This window comes from Salvelinus alpinus, chromosome 4 (genome assembly GCF_045679555.1).
Source record: "Salvelinus alpinus chromosome 4, SLU_Salpinus.1, whole genome shotgun sequence".
NCBI lineage: Eukaryota > Metazoa > Chordata > Actinopteri > Salmoniformes > Salmonidae > Salvelinus > Salvelinus alpinus.
The window spans coordinates 44,068,574-44,083,438 of NC_092089.1; the positions used below are offsets into that span (position 1 = coordinate 44,068,574).

Sequence of the window (14,865 nt, forward strand, 5' to 3'; positions counted from 1 at the left end):
CGCTCTGGTTTTGTTTGATGGGTGCGCAATGTTTGGTGTGCACTGAAAAGAAGCTGATTACGCTGCTGGCACCTCTCCCTCTAATGAGACACCTGTAATCGGGAGAGCTAGTAAGCACACGAAAAGATGACAAGGAATGACAGAGAGAGAAAGTGAACAAGAAAGAGCCATTACCATGTTGAATCCCCAGTCAGCAGATCCCAATGCGTCTCGAAGGACCAAACTATATGGATCATCTCATTATACCTACCAGCCATCCGTGTAGATGATGATTTGAAGCCTATTTGTTTTCTGTCTCCAAAGTGCTGTGTTGCATGTTTGCCCCAGCTAGCTCTGCAAACAGGGATTCATTAATGTATTACATTAACATGATGTCCCGGGGAGGGATGACATAACACACATCTCCCCACAGCTCAGCACCTCTTCGATTGGGCCAGCTGGTTTAATTTTCTTATGGCTCAGATAATTACCTCGTTTGGCCTGACTTCTGAAGGTCACGGGCCATGCAGAACCAGCTTTTACTGTTACGTAAGAGAGAGCCATGGCACCTTTTCAAATCTCTTTTGATCATGGGCCAGTGTGTGAGGGTACTTACCTTGGTGTGCCATCAAACAAGGTGATGCTAAAACAATAACGTGGTCATGTGGTAAAGCTAGGTGTATCTGTAAACATTTGTTTGTTGCTCCAGTTGTACAAAGGCTCTATAGAACAGAACTATAGAACCATTTTCAGTAGAGACGGAAGCTTCAAAAACAGAGACGTTTTGAAAGACATCAGATGAACTCCTTGGCATTGACCTCTAACTTGAGAGATGAGGAGAGCGTGAGGTAGATGGAGATAGCCACAGCAGAACCATCATCATTCCCTTGTCATGATCTGAGCCAGTGATAAGGGACAGAGTGGACAGGGGCCAAGTAAATAGAGGGATGATAGATGGAAGGGGAGAGAAGATATGAGTAGATAGCTGGGAAGGAGAAGAGTGACTGTAATAGAGGGAACAAGGACATGTGAGTAAGAAAAGTTAGTGAAGTGAGAAGTAGACTTTAGGAGCAGGATAGGATAGAAAGTTCTGCAGTATTAACATGGGGCTTAGGTAGGGCTGGTGGGGTTAGTGTAGTGAGAATGTGTCTATGGGGAGTAGACAGAGAGACGTAGAAGGAACCTAAGAGGCTGTGGGAACAGGTTCAGGGGGAATAGGTTTTTGATAGAGTGAACACTGAACTGGGTGTTCAGGGAATAGAGTAATAGAGTTAACAGGGGGCTAGGTGGGAGGAGGGAGAGGTGTTGGTAGAGTACAGGAGAGGTAGGGTAGAGGGGGTTGCATTGATACTGATAGTGAAGCCATCTATTATGCATGTGGCTGTCTCCCTGGACAGTTCAGTGTTTTAACGTGAGATGGTGAGCATGGAGGGAGGCCAGGGATAGTCCTGCATGGATGAACACCGGGGTGACTACTACTGATCTCTCTTACACTCTGTTCTATGCCCACTACCCCCCTTTTCTCTCGATCTTCTTCCATTTCTCTCTCCCTCTATCTTGCTCTCTCCCTCCATGTCCTCCTCCCTCCTCCCTCTCTCAGCGGGTTGTTCAGTCTGAACCACAACTCAGGCCAGTTGATTATCAGAGAGGGGGCCCCTGTGCCGGTGGGTTCCTACAGCCTCGAGGTGCGTGTCTCCGACAAGACCTGGCCCGACGTGACCTCCACTGCGGAGGTCGTCGTCATGGAGCTGGACGAGGAGGCGGTCCAGAACGCTGGCTCTTTGCGCCTGTCCAGTGAGTTTTGCCACCTAGTGTATCAGCCAATATCGTCACTTTTCACTCTTTTTCATGGTCACTGACCACAGACCATAAGGAGCTAATACTGTCATAATGTTTCCATAGTAACCGTGTCACGTGTGATGACATGCATGCCTGAGTGCTGTGTGGCAGGCTTTCTTGTATCTAATAGTTCCCTAAGGTCGTGGTTCACATCACCCCCAGGCACCAGCTGAGAATTTACAAACATCTGACTGATCTGTACTATCGTTATCTGTAGAACATTGGGCAGGGGAGTGCTTTGTAAGGGGCATTCCACTTTGTAGTGTGTTGATGAACTGAGTGTCCTGACCATTCAATCCCACCATCCTGTTGGGCAGACATCACAGTGGAACAGTTCTTCAGTAGTGCACCGGGTCAGGAGAGTTCTTTCTCCCGCCTGGGTCGTCTCCTCTCCGAGCTTCTCCAGACCGACCGGGACAACGTCCACGTCTTCTCTGTCGCCAATGGCAACCGCCAGGGTGAGCGCGAGGTCAACGTGTGGTTCGCCGCCCACGGCTCGCCGTACTACAAGACCGAGAAACTCCACGGCAATGTGATGCCGCATAAAGCTAAGGTGAAGATGGGATACACACAAGTCTCTCATATAAGAGTTTGAATACGCATAAAGCTTCACACTAGACAACGTTACAATCATTCACACTATCTCACACACAGTGATGCACTACTAAAAAGAAACCCATATTTAAAATCTCACACACACTTAAACACACACACACACTGACACCATGCTCAACAACATACATATTTCATCACACACACACACACATTTAAACTCTCACACACATTTAATCACACACGCACAGCGGCACACTACTCAAGTGTGTGTACATTTTTCATGTCCATTTAAGGCATGAGATAGCATCTGGTGACCCAAGCTTGTGCTGGGTGAACAGAAAGGGAGAGAGAGGGATGGATGGATGGAGAGAAAAATAGGGATGACAGGAGAGAACGTCTGAGTCTTTATAAAGTCTTCACTAGTCCATAAATCCTAAACTGTTTTGTAGTGAGTGTTGCGCTGCCCAGAAGCAGTTGTTTATACACTGGATGTGTGTCACTGACAGTTTTACTGCTGCCTGTTAAGATTGAATGGAACTGGTGAGTTGCTTTTAAGCCATTGGAGTCAGATTGAGTCAGAATGAATTCATCCAGAGACATCACCTGACTGTAAATTAAGACTATGAAAGACTGATATGAAGACGATATGAAGACTGATTCAAACCAATTTGATTTCACTGACAGGCAGTAGACTGACGCTCTATTTCTCTCCCCCCTCCTCTCTCAGTTGGAAGCAGCACTGGGTGTGTCTATCTCCCAGGTGGGTATAGACGAGTGTCCCTACACAGACTGCAGTCAGTCGGGCGGCTGCAGCAGCGACGTCACCTTCAGCCTCACCCCCACCGCCCTCAGCTCTGGGAACACCTCCCTGGTGTCTGTCTCCGCCTCCTCTGAGGCACGCTGCGGCTGCAGGGCCAGAGAGAGCCTGCACCAGGCCTGCTCCTCCTACCCCCGCAACCCCTGCCTCAACGGAGGCACCTGTCAGGACAGCGAGCTGGGATACAGGTATGACGGTCAAAGACAGTTGGAGCCAATAGCTCTCGCTAGTTAGCATTAGCTGTTAGAAATAACACGTTCACAATGTTTCTCCCCTGCCGTTCAGGTGCAAGTGTCCACCCATGTTTGACGGGCCTGAGTGCCAGCAGACCAAGCACACCTTCCGCGGCCAGGGTTATGCCTGGTTCCCTCCCATCAGGCCTTGCTTTCAAAGCCACATCTCATTGGAGTTCATAACCGAGTCAGCCAATGGGCTGCTGCTCTACAACGGCCCTCTAGGCCCCGCCCAGGCCGGAGAGCAGGAGGACTACATCGCTCTGGGTAAGAACAGACAGCCTACATGTAGGCCCTGAACAGAAACAACCACACCATAGTCCATCCCACTTACTCCTACTTCCTACTTTCAAGGTGTCTGGATGTGGATAGGTAAGCAATATGGGGATCGACTGGCAACCAGCACTCTTGATCAAACCTCTAGTGGAGGTGACATACTCATATCCTCATAAGCCTGCGTCATATTCAGGTCCCAATAAGCCATGTGGCTTTTATGTCAAGTCATGTCCCCCCTAATCCTAATGTCACATCCCAGAGGTAATCTGTTTGGTAGCCCCGTCGCATTCATTTATGTAATTATCGAGCCTGTTCCAAGTTCCCCCGCTCCGGGGATAGCAAATCGAACATGGCTGCTGAATTGATTGCGGTGAAGCATTTTTCACTGGTGCTGCTCAACTGAGTAGCAGTGTAGAACACAGTGGTTGGTCAGGTCACACACCATGTAGTCATACACACTTTCACACGCATACTGTTATTGCAACATTAAGGCGGCTTATCAATGTAACTCTGCATATTGGTGAGTCAGACAGTTTCAAGCGCTTGGTGGCTAGAATGGCTTGTTTCCAAGAATATGTTTGTGAAAATTAGTAGATTGATTGATGGAGAGTCAGAGTGTGTTTCCACTGTTATGTGATCTCAAGCTTTGAAGTGATTATCTCTCCTCATCCCTGTTTCCTGTCTCTCTTCCAGAATTGAGGAATGGCGTTCCGACCCTCAGCATCAGCCATGGATCGGGAACACTGGCGCTGCAGCTCCCAGCGAGATCCACCGTCACGGACCGCCGATGGCACCGCCTGGACATCGTCAGTGACGGAAAGGTCCAGACATATTCCCAGAGGGGTTGGAGGAGGGAATGGTTGGGGATTGGGGAATAGCCGGTGGGGGAATCCTCATTGGGATGCTTACATTATGAACTGAGCTAGGACCTGACTGTGAACATGACGGTGGTGCTATATGATGTGTTTAATCCAGGCAGTTCAACTGATCCTAGACCAGTGTTCGGGGGCAGTGGTGAATGAGGTGGAGGGTCTAGTGGTGGAGGTGCTGGAGACAGATCAGTCTGGCTGCAAGGCTTCTGGAGAGACCCCTGGCAACCTGAGGTAAGAGCAGACAACTGTAGACCACTAGACTACTACAGACCACTGAAGACCACTACTGACAAACCATGTTATGCACAAGCTAACACTAGCTGGGTTCCCATCCAATTGGCGACAGATTTTCATGTGATTATTCTAAAATCAGCTAAATAAAAACGATGTGCATTTTCTCACCAGAGATGTGTTTCCATCAAACTGACCCGTTGCAGATAAAAGGCAGTGCGTGATAACGTAGTGCACATAAAAATACCTTTTGCGGTCAAATTCCCACATACTGAATACAAAAATTCAATATTTTAAACTATACTGATGGTTTTCACGCAAATATTTTGTTGTTGTTGTTATATAGTGAGTGTGCCCACTCTGGTATTGGCACGTGCTCTCTAGCCAATAGCGCTATCTGCACGCTGTTGACTAGAGCGCACATATAGCCGACATGATGAAGTTATTATTATGGACAAAAGAGAGATTATTTTTATTTGTCAAACAGCAGCCAAGCATCGATTATCATGTCACCAGAATAAGACCCTCAATATTTATTGGAAAGGAACATCAAGCTCATCAACGTGCACTTTAACCACCCTGTAAAGTTCATCATAACCTATTTCATCTGTAGCCTAATAAATGGCATGCTTTCCCGACGAGTCATGGTGGGAGGCCTACACAACATGTCATCGCGTGACTCCAAGTTTACTTCTATATAATTATTATATCAATATTTGCGCATAAAAGCGTTTTCATCGATATTTCTCGCATAATTCATTTTACCAACACAAAAAGATCCCACATTGTCTAGCGTATTTTGTTTTGTCGACATTTGGAAAGTTTACCGAAAAATGTTCTGTTTCCGTCAAGCCTGTCATGACATTTTTGATCCGACATGTACTGTACTTTGCTTGCATAAAAAGGTTGGATGGAAACCTGGTTACTGACTCTTATCTCTCTCCCTCTCCTCCCCATCTCCCAGGTTCCTGAATGTGAACCAGCCTCTCCAGCTGGGTGGGGTGAAGGAGACCTCCACACACAGACGCTACAAAGCTTTCACTGGCTGCCTCAGGAACCTGGTGGTCGATAGCAAGGTAACCTCTCTCTTCCGACTTCCCTTGCGTTCTCTTTCTTTCGTTCTTTCTTTCTCTCCCTCTTCATTAAAGTCACACCTCCTCTTCCTCCACCACCTTTTATTCCTCACTTCTCTAGTAGTTCTATCCTCCTTTCCTCACTGTCACAGTGTTTTCATGCTCCCCATCAGAGTGACAGAGCTGTCTATCCATCAGACTGATAGTGACAGGTTTATGAACAGAGCTCAGAGGAGACGGAGACTGGCAGCTGTATTAATATACCTGGGAAGAAGAGATGCTTTCTTTTAGTCTGTTTACTCTATGGGGTTGTCAATATTCATTTGTTTATGTGAGTGGGTTTTTCCTACAGTGTTTTGAGAGGCAGTGTATGTGTCTTCCAGTTGGGAGAGTGTCAGCTTCTCTGTCTCTTTTGCGACTTCTCTCTGCAACGTGTGTGTGTGTGTGTGTGTGTGTGTGTGTGTGTGTGTGTGTGTGTGTGTGTGTGTGTGTGTGTGTGTGTGTGTGTGTGTGTGTGTGTGTGTGTGTGTGTGTGTGTGTGTGTGCGTGTGCGTGTGCGTGCGTCAATCTCTTTGTGTGTGTCTTCTGTTGGCACTGGCTGAGAGTGCCGGGGGAGAGAGTTGGACAGACGGTCGTTTGAGCACAGCTTATGAAATGAGGACAAAAAAACGATTTCAAAGTCCAAATAAGACATAAATTAAAAGAACATCTCCTCCGTAAACTATTCCTGAAAGCAGATGAGCTTGTGTGGTTTTGCGTCACTGCTGGGAAATATGAAAGGGAGGGAACATGGGACTGAAGTGGTGGCCATTTTGGCTCAAATGGTTGACAGTTGACCATATACAGTCCTGTTTGACATGAATAATTAGGGGAGAGGAGCACAGCAGGACAGCATGAGGGATGACCATTTTGGATCAGACAGTTGATTATATACAGCAACAGTAGTAGCCATTTTGGCTCAAGAAGTTGACCATATACAGTGGGGAGAACAAGTATTTGATACACTGCCGATTTTGCAGGTTTTCCTACTTACAAAGCATGTAGAGGTCTGTAATTTTTATCATAGGTACACTTCAACTGTGAGAGACGGAATCTAAAACAAAAATCCAGAAAATCACATTGTATGATTTTTAAATAATTAATTTGCATTTTATTGCATGACATAAGTATTTGATCACCTACCAACCAGTAAGAATTCCGGCTCTCACAGACCTGTTAGTTTATCTTTAAGAAGCCCTCCTGTTCTCCACTCATTACCTGTATTAACTGCACCTGTTTGAACTCGTTACCTGTATAAAAGACACCTGTCCACACACAATCAAACAGATTCCAACCTCTCCACAATGGCCAAGACCAGAGAGCTGTGTAAGGACATCAGGGATAAAATTGTAGACCTGCACAAGGCTGGGATGGGCTACAGGACAATAGGCAAGCAGCTTGGTGAGAAGGAAACAACTGTTGGCGCAATTATTAGAAAATGGAAGAAGTTCAAGATGACGGTCAATCACCCTCGGTCTGGGGCTCCATGCAAGATTTCACCTCGTGGGGCATCAATGATCATGAGGAAGGTGAGGGATCAGCCCAGAACTACACGGCAGGACCTGGTCAATGACCTGAAGAGAGCTGGGACCACAGTCTCAAAGAAAACCATTAGTAACACACTACGCCGTCATGGATTAAAATCCTGCAGCGCACGCAAGGTCCCCCTGCTTAAGCCAGTGCATGTCCAGGCCTGTCTGAAGTTTGCCAATGACCATCTGGATGATCCAGAGGAGGAATGGGAGAAGGTCATGTGGTCTGATGAGACAAAAATAGAGCTTTTTGGTCTAACTCCACTCGCCGTGTTTGGAGGAAGAAGAAGTATGAGTACAACCCCAAGAACACCATCCCAACCGTGAAGCATGGAGGTGGAAACATCATTCTTTGGGGATGCTTTTCTGCAAAGGGGACAGGACGACTGCACCGTATTGAGGGGAGGATGGATGGGGCCATGTATCGCGAGATCTTGGCCAACAACCTCCTTCCCTCAGTAAGAGCATTGAAGATGGGTCGTGGCTGGGTCTTCCAGCATGACAACGACACGAAGCACACAGCCATGGCAACTAAGGAGTGGCTCCGTAAGAAGCATCTCAAGGTCCTGGAGTGGCCTAGCCAGTCTCCAGACCTGAACCCAATAGAAAATCTTTGGAGGGAGCTGAAAGTCCGTATTGCCCAGCGACAGCCCCGAAACCTGAAGGATCTGGAGAAGATCTGTAGGGAGGAGTGGGCCAAAATCCCTGCTGCAGTGTGTGCAAACCTAGTCAAGAACTACAGGAAACGTATGATCTCTGTAATTGCAAACAAAGGTTTCTGTACCAAATATTAAGTTCTGCTTTTCTGATGTATCAAATACTTATGTCATGCAATAAAATGCAAATTAATTACTTAAAAATCATACAATGTGATTTTCGGGATTTTTGTTTTAGATTCCGTCTCTCATAGTTGAAGTGTACCTATGATAAAAATTACAGACCTCTACATGCTTTGTAAGTAGGAAAACCTGCAAAATCGGCAGTGTATCAAATACTTGTTCTCCCCACTGTAAAGCCCTATTTGACATGGGGTGTGAAAGGAGAGGATCACAGGGCAGCAACGGCATCCATTTGAGCTCAAATGTTGATAACTGACTCTGAGGGCTCTTTATGTTTCTCTAAGCTGATATTTAACCTATAATGTACATCTCTCTCTGGAGGTGTATGACCTGGGAATTCCGGGGGAGAGCTTGGATAGTTCCCCAGGCTGTGGCCTGACAGACGGGGTGTGTGTGACAGCAAGTGGACCCTCCTGTGGTGTCCACGGGACCTGCCTGGGCGAGTGGGGCTCCTTCAGCTGTGACTGTCACACCGGGTACAGCGGGCACAAGTGTGACAAAGGTAGGTGACTTTGCTGGTGGACTGGTTCTTCTTCACAGCAGTATTTTGGTGTGTGAATGTGTGTGAGAGAGTATTAACCATATCGCCTCTCTCCCCTGTAGCTCTACCAGAGTGGTCCTTCGCCAGGGACAGTATGCTACGCTACCAGCTGAGGGGGGGAGGTAGCCCCCGTCGTACACACATCCAGCTCCTGCTCCGCACGCGCTCCTCCTCTGGCACCCTGCTCTCCATGACGTCCCGCGGTGCCAACGAGTACATCATCCTGGAGGTCAGTGCCCTGCTGTAACATCACTCACAGGATCCAATTTGGTCAATTGGAAAGTGAAAAGTGGCTACATTTGCTGATGTCCTCTCTCCACTCTCTCAGATCGTAGACGGCCACCTGTCGGTGCGTGCCAACCTGGGCGACGGTGCCCACTCCCTCCGCTTGGCCAGCCAGCGGGTCGACGGGGGCCAGTGGGTCCTCGCCAGCTTGCATCGCCATGACAACCTCTTCACGCTGCGCCTGGAGCAGGGCGGTGGCTCGCGGGAGGCCAGGGCCTGGATGGGGAACAGGCGGGAGATTGTGGTGCACCCCTCCAGTGTGCTGCTGGGAAATGGACCCACCCCGGGACAATCTGCTGACTTCCAGGGTAAGACTGTCTCCTCTTCTGTCCTTTCCATGTTTTCTCTGCTGGTTCTCTCTTCTTTCTCATCTGTCTCCTCTTTTTCTCAATCTATTCTCCTGTTTTCCTCTCTCCTTTCATCCTCTCTTCTCATCATTTCACCTCATCCTGTCTCTACTCCTCCCCTCCTCTCCACTGTAATGGTCTCCTCTCTCCTTGTGTCTGCCTTCTAGCTCTCAGTGTGGGTATCTTTGGCTGGGTCATAAAGCCACAGGTCCATGCGAAGGAGTGGCTGATCTTTCTGTCATCATTTTGTTCCATCTTTTTTACTCAATCTTTCCCTTTTTTCCCTCTATTTTACTTTACCAAGGCAAATACATTTCTTAGAAGTAGCAATCACAGAAAACAATCATCTCTGATGATCTTTTATCCTATTAGTATTTGTCAGTCATTAAGGCTCTCTCTCTCTCTCTCGCAGGCTGCCTGCGGGATGTGAGGCTGAACGGCCACTCCCTCCTTCTGGATGGTCAGAGTACCGAGTTCAGCACCGTGTTGGAGCGGAGGGGGGTGACTTCAGGCTGTCACTCAGATGCCTGCAGTGCCAAGCCCTGCCGCAGCCCCCTCTACTGTGTGGACCTGTGGAGGAAACACCAGTGCAGGTGTGTGAGGCTGGCTACACACACATTTAAACACATACAAGCACTATCTCACACACACACAATCTTACACATGCTAAGGACACACAGACATTGTTAAAAGAACAAACCTGTTCTCTGCCCTCTCCCAGGTGTCCAGGTGGCCAGGTGACGGTGACAGACGAGACATCAGGCCACCACCGCTGTGTGCCCTCCCCCTGTGGACCCTCGGCCTGCCGTAACAGGGGCACCTGCCACGCACTGACCCCCGACAGCTGGCAGTGCCGTTGCCCCGAGGGGTTCAGAGGTCAGCGTTGTGAGGTGGGCCAGATGAAAGCCCACCGTATGGCCGCCCTCAGCCCGGGCTCCATCCTGGTCATCAGCATGTGTCTGCTCGTCTTCTTCGGTAAATATGGGCGACTAAAACCCTCTCTTCACATGACCTTTTACCCTTTTACCCATACTAAAACCCTCTCTTCACATGACCTTTTACCCTTCATATAGTGAGCTGTTTTTACAGAACATTGAGCGTGCTTAAAGACATCAATAGAGTAGCCATTATAATGCTGTCCATTAGCAGCATTGATAAACACCATATGGATAGATGTGTAGTTAGATGTATGTAGAAGGGAGAGCAGGGGAAATAGACTAGAGACTAGAGGGCCTGTTCAGTGACACGTGACGGGTAGCGAGGTTTGTATGAGCCTCTGACGGGTACGGCTCTGTGATGTCAGACTGGCAGTGCCCCCGAGGGCCCCTTTGTCAACGCTGACGGCCCTGATACACGACGCAGCGAGATCATAGCCCCATGCCAGGGAAAGGAGAGGGGGATGAGAAGTGGAGAAGACGAACATAAACATCTGAGTGCTAAAACTAGAAATGTCAAGCGAGATGAGGAAAAGGGTGAAGTAGCTACAGTGGTGAATGTCTAAAAATCAGTGATGGTTAGACTTGCAGGGAGAGAGGAGGGGAAATTGAGAAAAGATGGCATGAAGGGAGAGGGGAAAATAGAGTGTAGGATTGCCTGAGGGACGGTAGATGGCCGACAGAAGACGAGGTGAACGTGAAAAGGATAGGTTTTGCTTCATCTCTTTCCCTTCCACACTCAGATGCATGTAGAGTACATTAGTGTTATCTCTCAATATCTTCCATCCACTATAATGACTGAACTGTTTCCTTTCTCTGTGTCCTGTAGCTGTGCTGGTAGCTGTGACAGTGTGGTCCCAGAAGGGCAGTCGTAGTAAGTTCCAGAAGAGGGGCGTGTACCACATCCCTGCAGAACACCAGAGCTGGGAGGACATCAGAGAGAACATCCTCAACTACAACGAGGAGGGAGGAGGAGAGCAGGACCAGGTACATTGCCCACTAGATGGCATCATTTACTTATTTTTCATACTTATGTTTTTAATTTGATGCCATTTCATCCCTCCAGAATGCCTATGACATCACAGAGCTGAAGAGGCCCCTGTGTTCCAGCCTGTCCCAGTCCTCATCCTGCACCACCGCCCCCCTCATCAAGTCCTCCCAGGGCTCCCAGGAGGAGGTGCACCCCGCTGGCTCAGCCTGCAGCTCAGGGACCCCCTACCTCCACATCCCCCACCACCACCACCGCCATCATTTTCACACTAGCAATGCTAGCTATACTAATGATAGTAATGATGCTCATGCTAGCTCCGTGGGCCACTGCCCCATGGACTTCAAGAGCTACGTGGCGCGCATCATCTGGGAGGCCGACAATGACAGTCATGAGTTCCCGCCGGACAGCTATCATGTCTGGAGCATCGAGGGCGCCGGGTCCCCGGTCGGTAGCCTCAGCTCGCTGGGTTCTGCTATCTCCCACGATAATGCAGAGGAAGAGGAGGGAGCAGCCTTCAGCTACGACCGGCTATCCCACTGGGGGGACAAGTTTGAGGCTCTAAGTGAAATGTACGAGCGACCGGCGCTGGCGCTGACATACAGGGAAGCTTTGAGTTACAGTCAGAGTCAGAGGAGCCATAGTCAGGACAACCTGCCACACCCTTTTTAGGGTACTCATAAACCACAACCCATCATACACTGCAACATTGACTGACTTAGTACCTGCTAGTGGTTGTGTATGGTGTGTCAATGCTGGTTGGTAGTAAGGGAAACAAAGCACACAGAAAATTGGCTCTTGTTATTTTTTTCTTCATGTTGACAGGTTTGCTGAAGCTTTGTGTGGTGGAAGAGGGATTACAAGTCTTAGTGAGATGAATTTATTTATTCTGTTTTATTTCTCTCGGTGTAGTGTTGAAACTGTATTTATTTTTGCTCTCAAATTATGTTGAACCAACAGGGACAATGTTGTTCTTCTATATTATAAGGACTTTGAACTTAATGTGTCAAATGTATATGTTACCGGTACCCATTTATTTTGTATTATAACGTTTTTGTTTCAGACATCCTATTGGATAAAGACAGTCATGCCAAGGAAACAGGCAAACAGAGAAGCTCTGATTTGTTCCTTTACCACATTCTATCCTGTGAGAATATATATTAACAGCATTTTTGCCCTACACAGGGGGAGTTCCCCTTCTTCAGTTCAGCAGGAGGTAGATATGATCTCTAGGAGGAACCTTATATAACTAAAGGAAAATTGATTAGACGAAGAAAGCCATCAATCGTGTTGCTTGTTCCTTGATATGTGTAAATTATCAGTTCTCATGTGCAAGAGATTCTAGAGCCTCTAGACTATTGTCAAATACTTTCCCTTTCAATCACGGTCTAATTGCACTAGTGGATGATTCTCAGTCTTGATTGCAGAATCCATTTGCCAAAAAATAAGTACAAACCTTAAAATGCTTAGAACAGTAAAAGCATTGTTGATATGCCTGGTGAGAAACCTTCACTTGGCATCAATTATGTGTATTATAGAATATAGTGATGGGTTTCAGATAGGAAATATTTTTATACTCCAATATAGACATAATGAACCCAGCCCTTGTGGTGCACTGTCTTGATGTGTCTTACAAGGACGTGCTCCTTTCATCTGTTTCTAGCTCTATGTTGGTTCAGAGATGGTGTTGTGTGATGCCAATCATGTCTGAAACTTCCTGTCCTATCGTCTTGGAAACAAGGAGGGCAGGATGACCCCACAGTGTCCTGACAACGTCTGATGAATGTATTGTGCTAAAGGAGCCAGGAAATACAGGGAGGGGTTGGCTGGGGAGGAATAGTTGTGAGTAGTCAAAGAAAAGTCAAACAGTACAATCACAGAAACTCCATTGCCGACAATTATTTTATAAATGATCTGATTGAAATGGTTCTATTTTTGTTGCCGTAGGTAGACAGAAACTCCACAAAACTAGCTTTCCAAAATGTCTTCACTTTATGATTTTGTTCTTGATAACTCCTATATATAGCTGTAAAAACAAATATCTCATTTTTTCCATGGCTGTAGAGTTACTGTGATGCACAGTGGGGACAAAGTGAGAACCAGGAACACTTCCCTAACAAACACACTGATAAAATCGCTTCTGGCTATTGTCTCCAAATTGTCTCCACATTTCAAATTAATGGAGGTGCCTTTAGTACACTGGTGTTTGGTGCAATTATCGACTGCACCCTTACATTTTTCCCCATATAACTTAACTGCAGTTGCTATGTTTGCATATATTAACCTAAAACTATAGATACAATGGATAAATGTGGTTGCAGCCGTACAGTGATTTTGATCAGGACACACATGGACTCCAGAACTCACAAACCCAGTAAGGCTTCACTCCTCGCAGCCCAACGTCCCTACTTACTGTATTCAGGACTCGAGGTCGTTGTCCCCGTGTTATTATGTGTATATATAATGTACATATCTACGTTTTATAGCAACCTAACGTCAGATATTCCTTTTGTATATTACTTTTAATAAAAATTACTTTTCTTCAAGGCATTGCAATTGGTTTTGTAACTTTCTTTTTCCAATGTATGGATGGCTGTAACTCCATCTCTATTATATGGACACCGTTAATGAACCATGGCGCAGGCTTTATCAGGACATAGCACTCTATGAGAGAAGGTACAACAACAGTGATTAAGGGGATGAGAAATACGGCCATGATTATTCTTAACATAGGGACATACTGCTCTCTTGTGGTGAGTTTAAGAACTTTACATGAAACATGAAAAATAATGTATTTGGTCAAACGATATTGTTATAGTTTCTCTCAAGGATTTTTAAAAATCTTTCTACTGCAGATGTGTCATAGACAATATGGGCTATTTGTACGTGGAGATGGTAGCACATGTACGTTAAGTTGGAAAATGAAAGAAACTTGTCATAAAAGTGAAGGACTCATTATGTAGTTGGGTAGGGGGTGGGGTCTCTTTGTCAGGGTTGGTTTAAGAGGGATGGGTGGGGGGTTATGATAACGCTGGCATGTAGAGGTGGGGGCTATGCGTTCCCAGGCCAACACAATAACCTCTCAATAACAACACAATAACCGAGACTTGGGAAGGGGGAGGAGGGAGAGAGAGCGGCCCATGCCTGCCTTGCTGTCCCACTGTCTGCCTCCTAGACTACCCCCTCAAACACACACACACACTGGCCTCATGGAGAGACATGCATCATCACACACAGACCCCCAAGCGGAGCTGACTGACCAGGGATCACTGTCACTGTTCAGTCCTTTCAGGGTGGGGGACATTAGGGGGACTAGAGATAGGACTGGGGCAATTTTCTTAAAGGCCCAGTGCAGTCAAAAACGTAATTTCCTGTGTTTAATATACAGTATAGTATATTTCCACACTATGAGGTTGGAATAACACTGTGAAATTGTAAAAATGATGATGCCATTTTAGTGTAAGAGCTGTTTGAAAAGACTGCC

The 14,865-nt window shown here is 46.9% G+C and overlaps 1 protein-coding gene across 1 annotated transcript in view; it reads left to right on the plus strand.

Moving 5' to 3' along the window:
* LOC139573668 (neural-cadherin-like) overlaps positions 1-13,931 on the plus strand; it is a 108,468-nt gene extending 94,537 nt beyond the window's left edge. Inside the window, exons 21-34 of the mRNA XM_071397396.1 lie at positions 1,580-1,773; positions 2,136-2,371; positions 3,101-3,378; positions 3,476-3,690; positions 4,393-4,520; positions 4,675-4,802; positions 5,767-5,878; positions 8,607-8,787; positions 8,889-9,055; positions 9,155-9,419; positions 9,871-10,051; positions 10,180-10,433; positions 11,223-11,380; positions 11,460-13,931. Of these exons, the coding sequence (XP_071253497.1) occupies positions 1,580-1,773; positions 2,136-2,371; positions 3,101-3,378; positions 3,476-3,690; positions 4,393-4,520; positions 4,675-4,802; positions 5,767-5,878; positions 8,607-8,787; positions 8,889-9,055; positions 9,155-9,419; positions 9,871-10,051; positions 10,180-10,433; positions 11,223-11,380; positions 11,460-12,053 (3,091 nt within the window). The 3' untranslated portion in view covers positions 12,054-13,931. The remainder of the gene's footprint in view (positions 1-1,579; positions 1,774-2,135; positions 2,372-3,100; positions 3,379-3,475; positions 3,691-4,392; positions 4,521-4,674; positions 4,803-5,766; positions 5,879-8,606; positions 8,788-8,888; positions 9,056-9,154; positions 9,420-9,870; positions 10,052-10,179; positions 10,434-11,222; positions 11,381-11,459) is intronic.
* Positions 13,932-14,865: the final 934 nt, after the last annotated feature.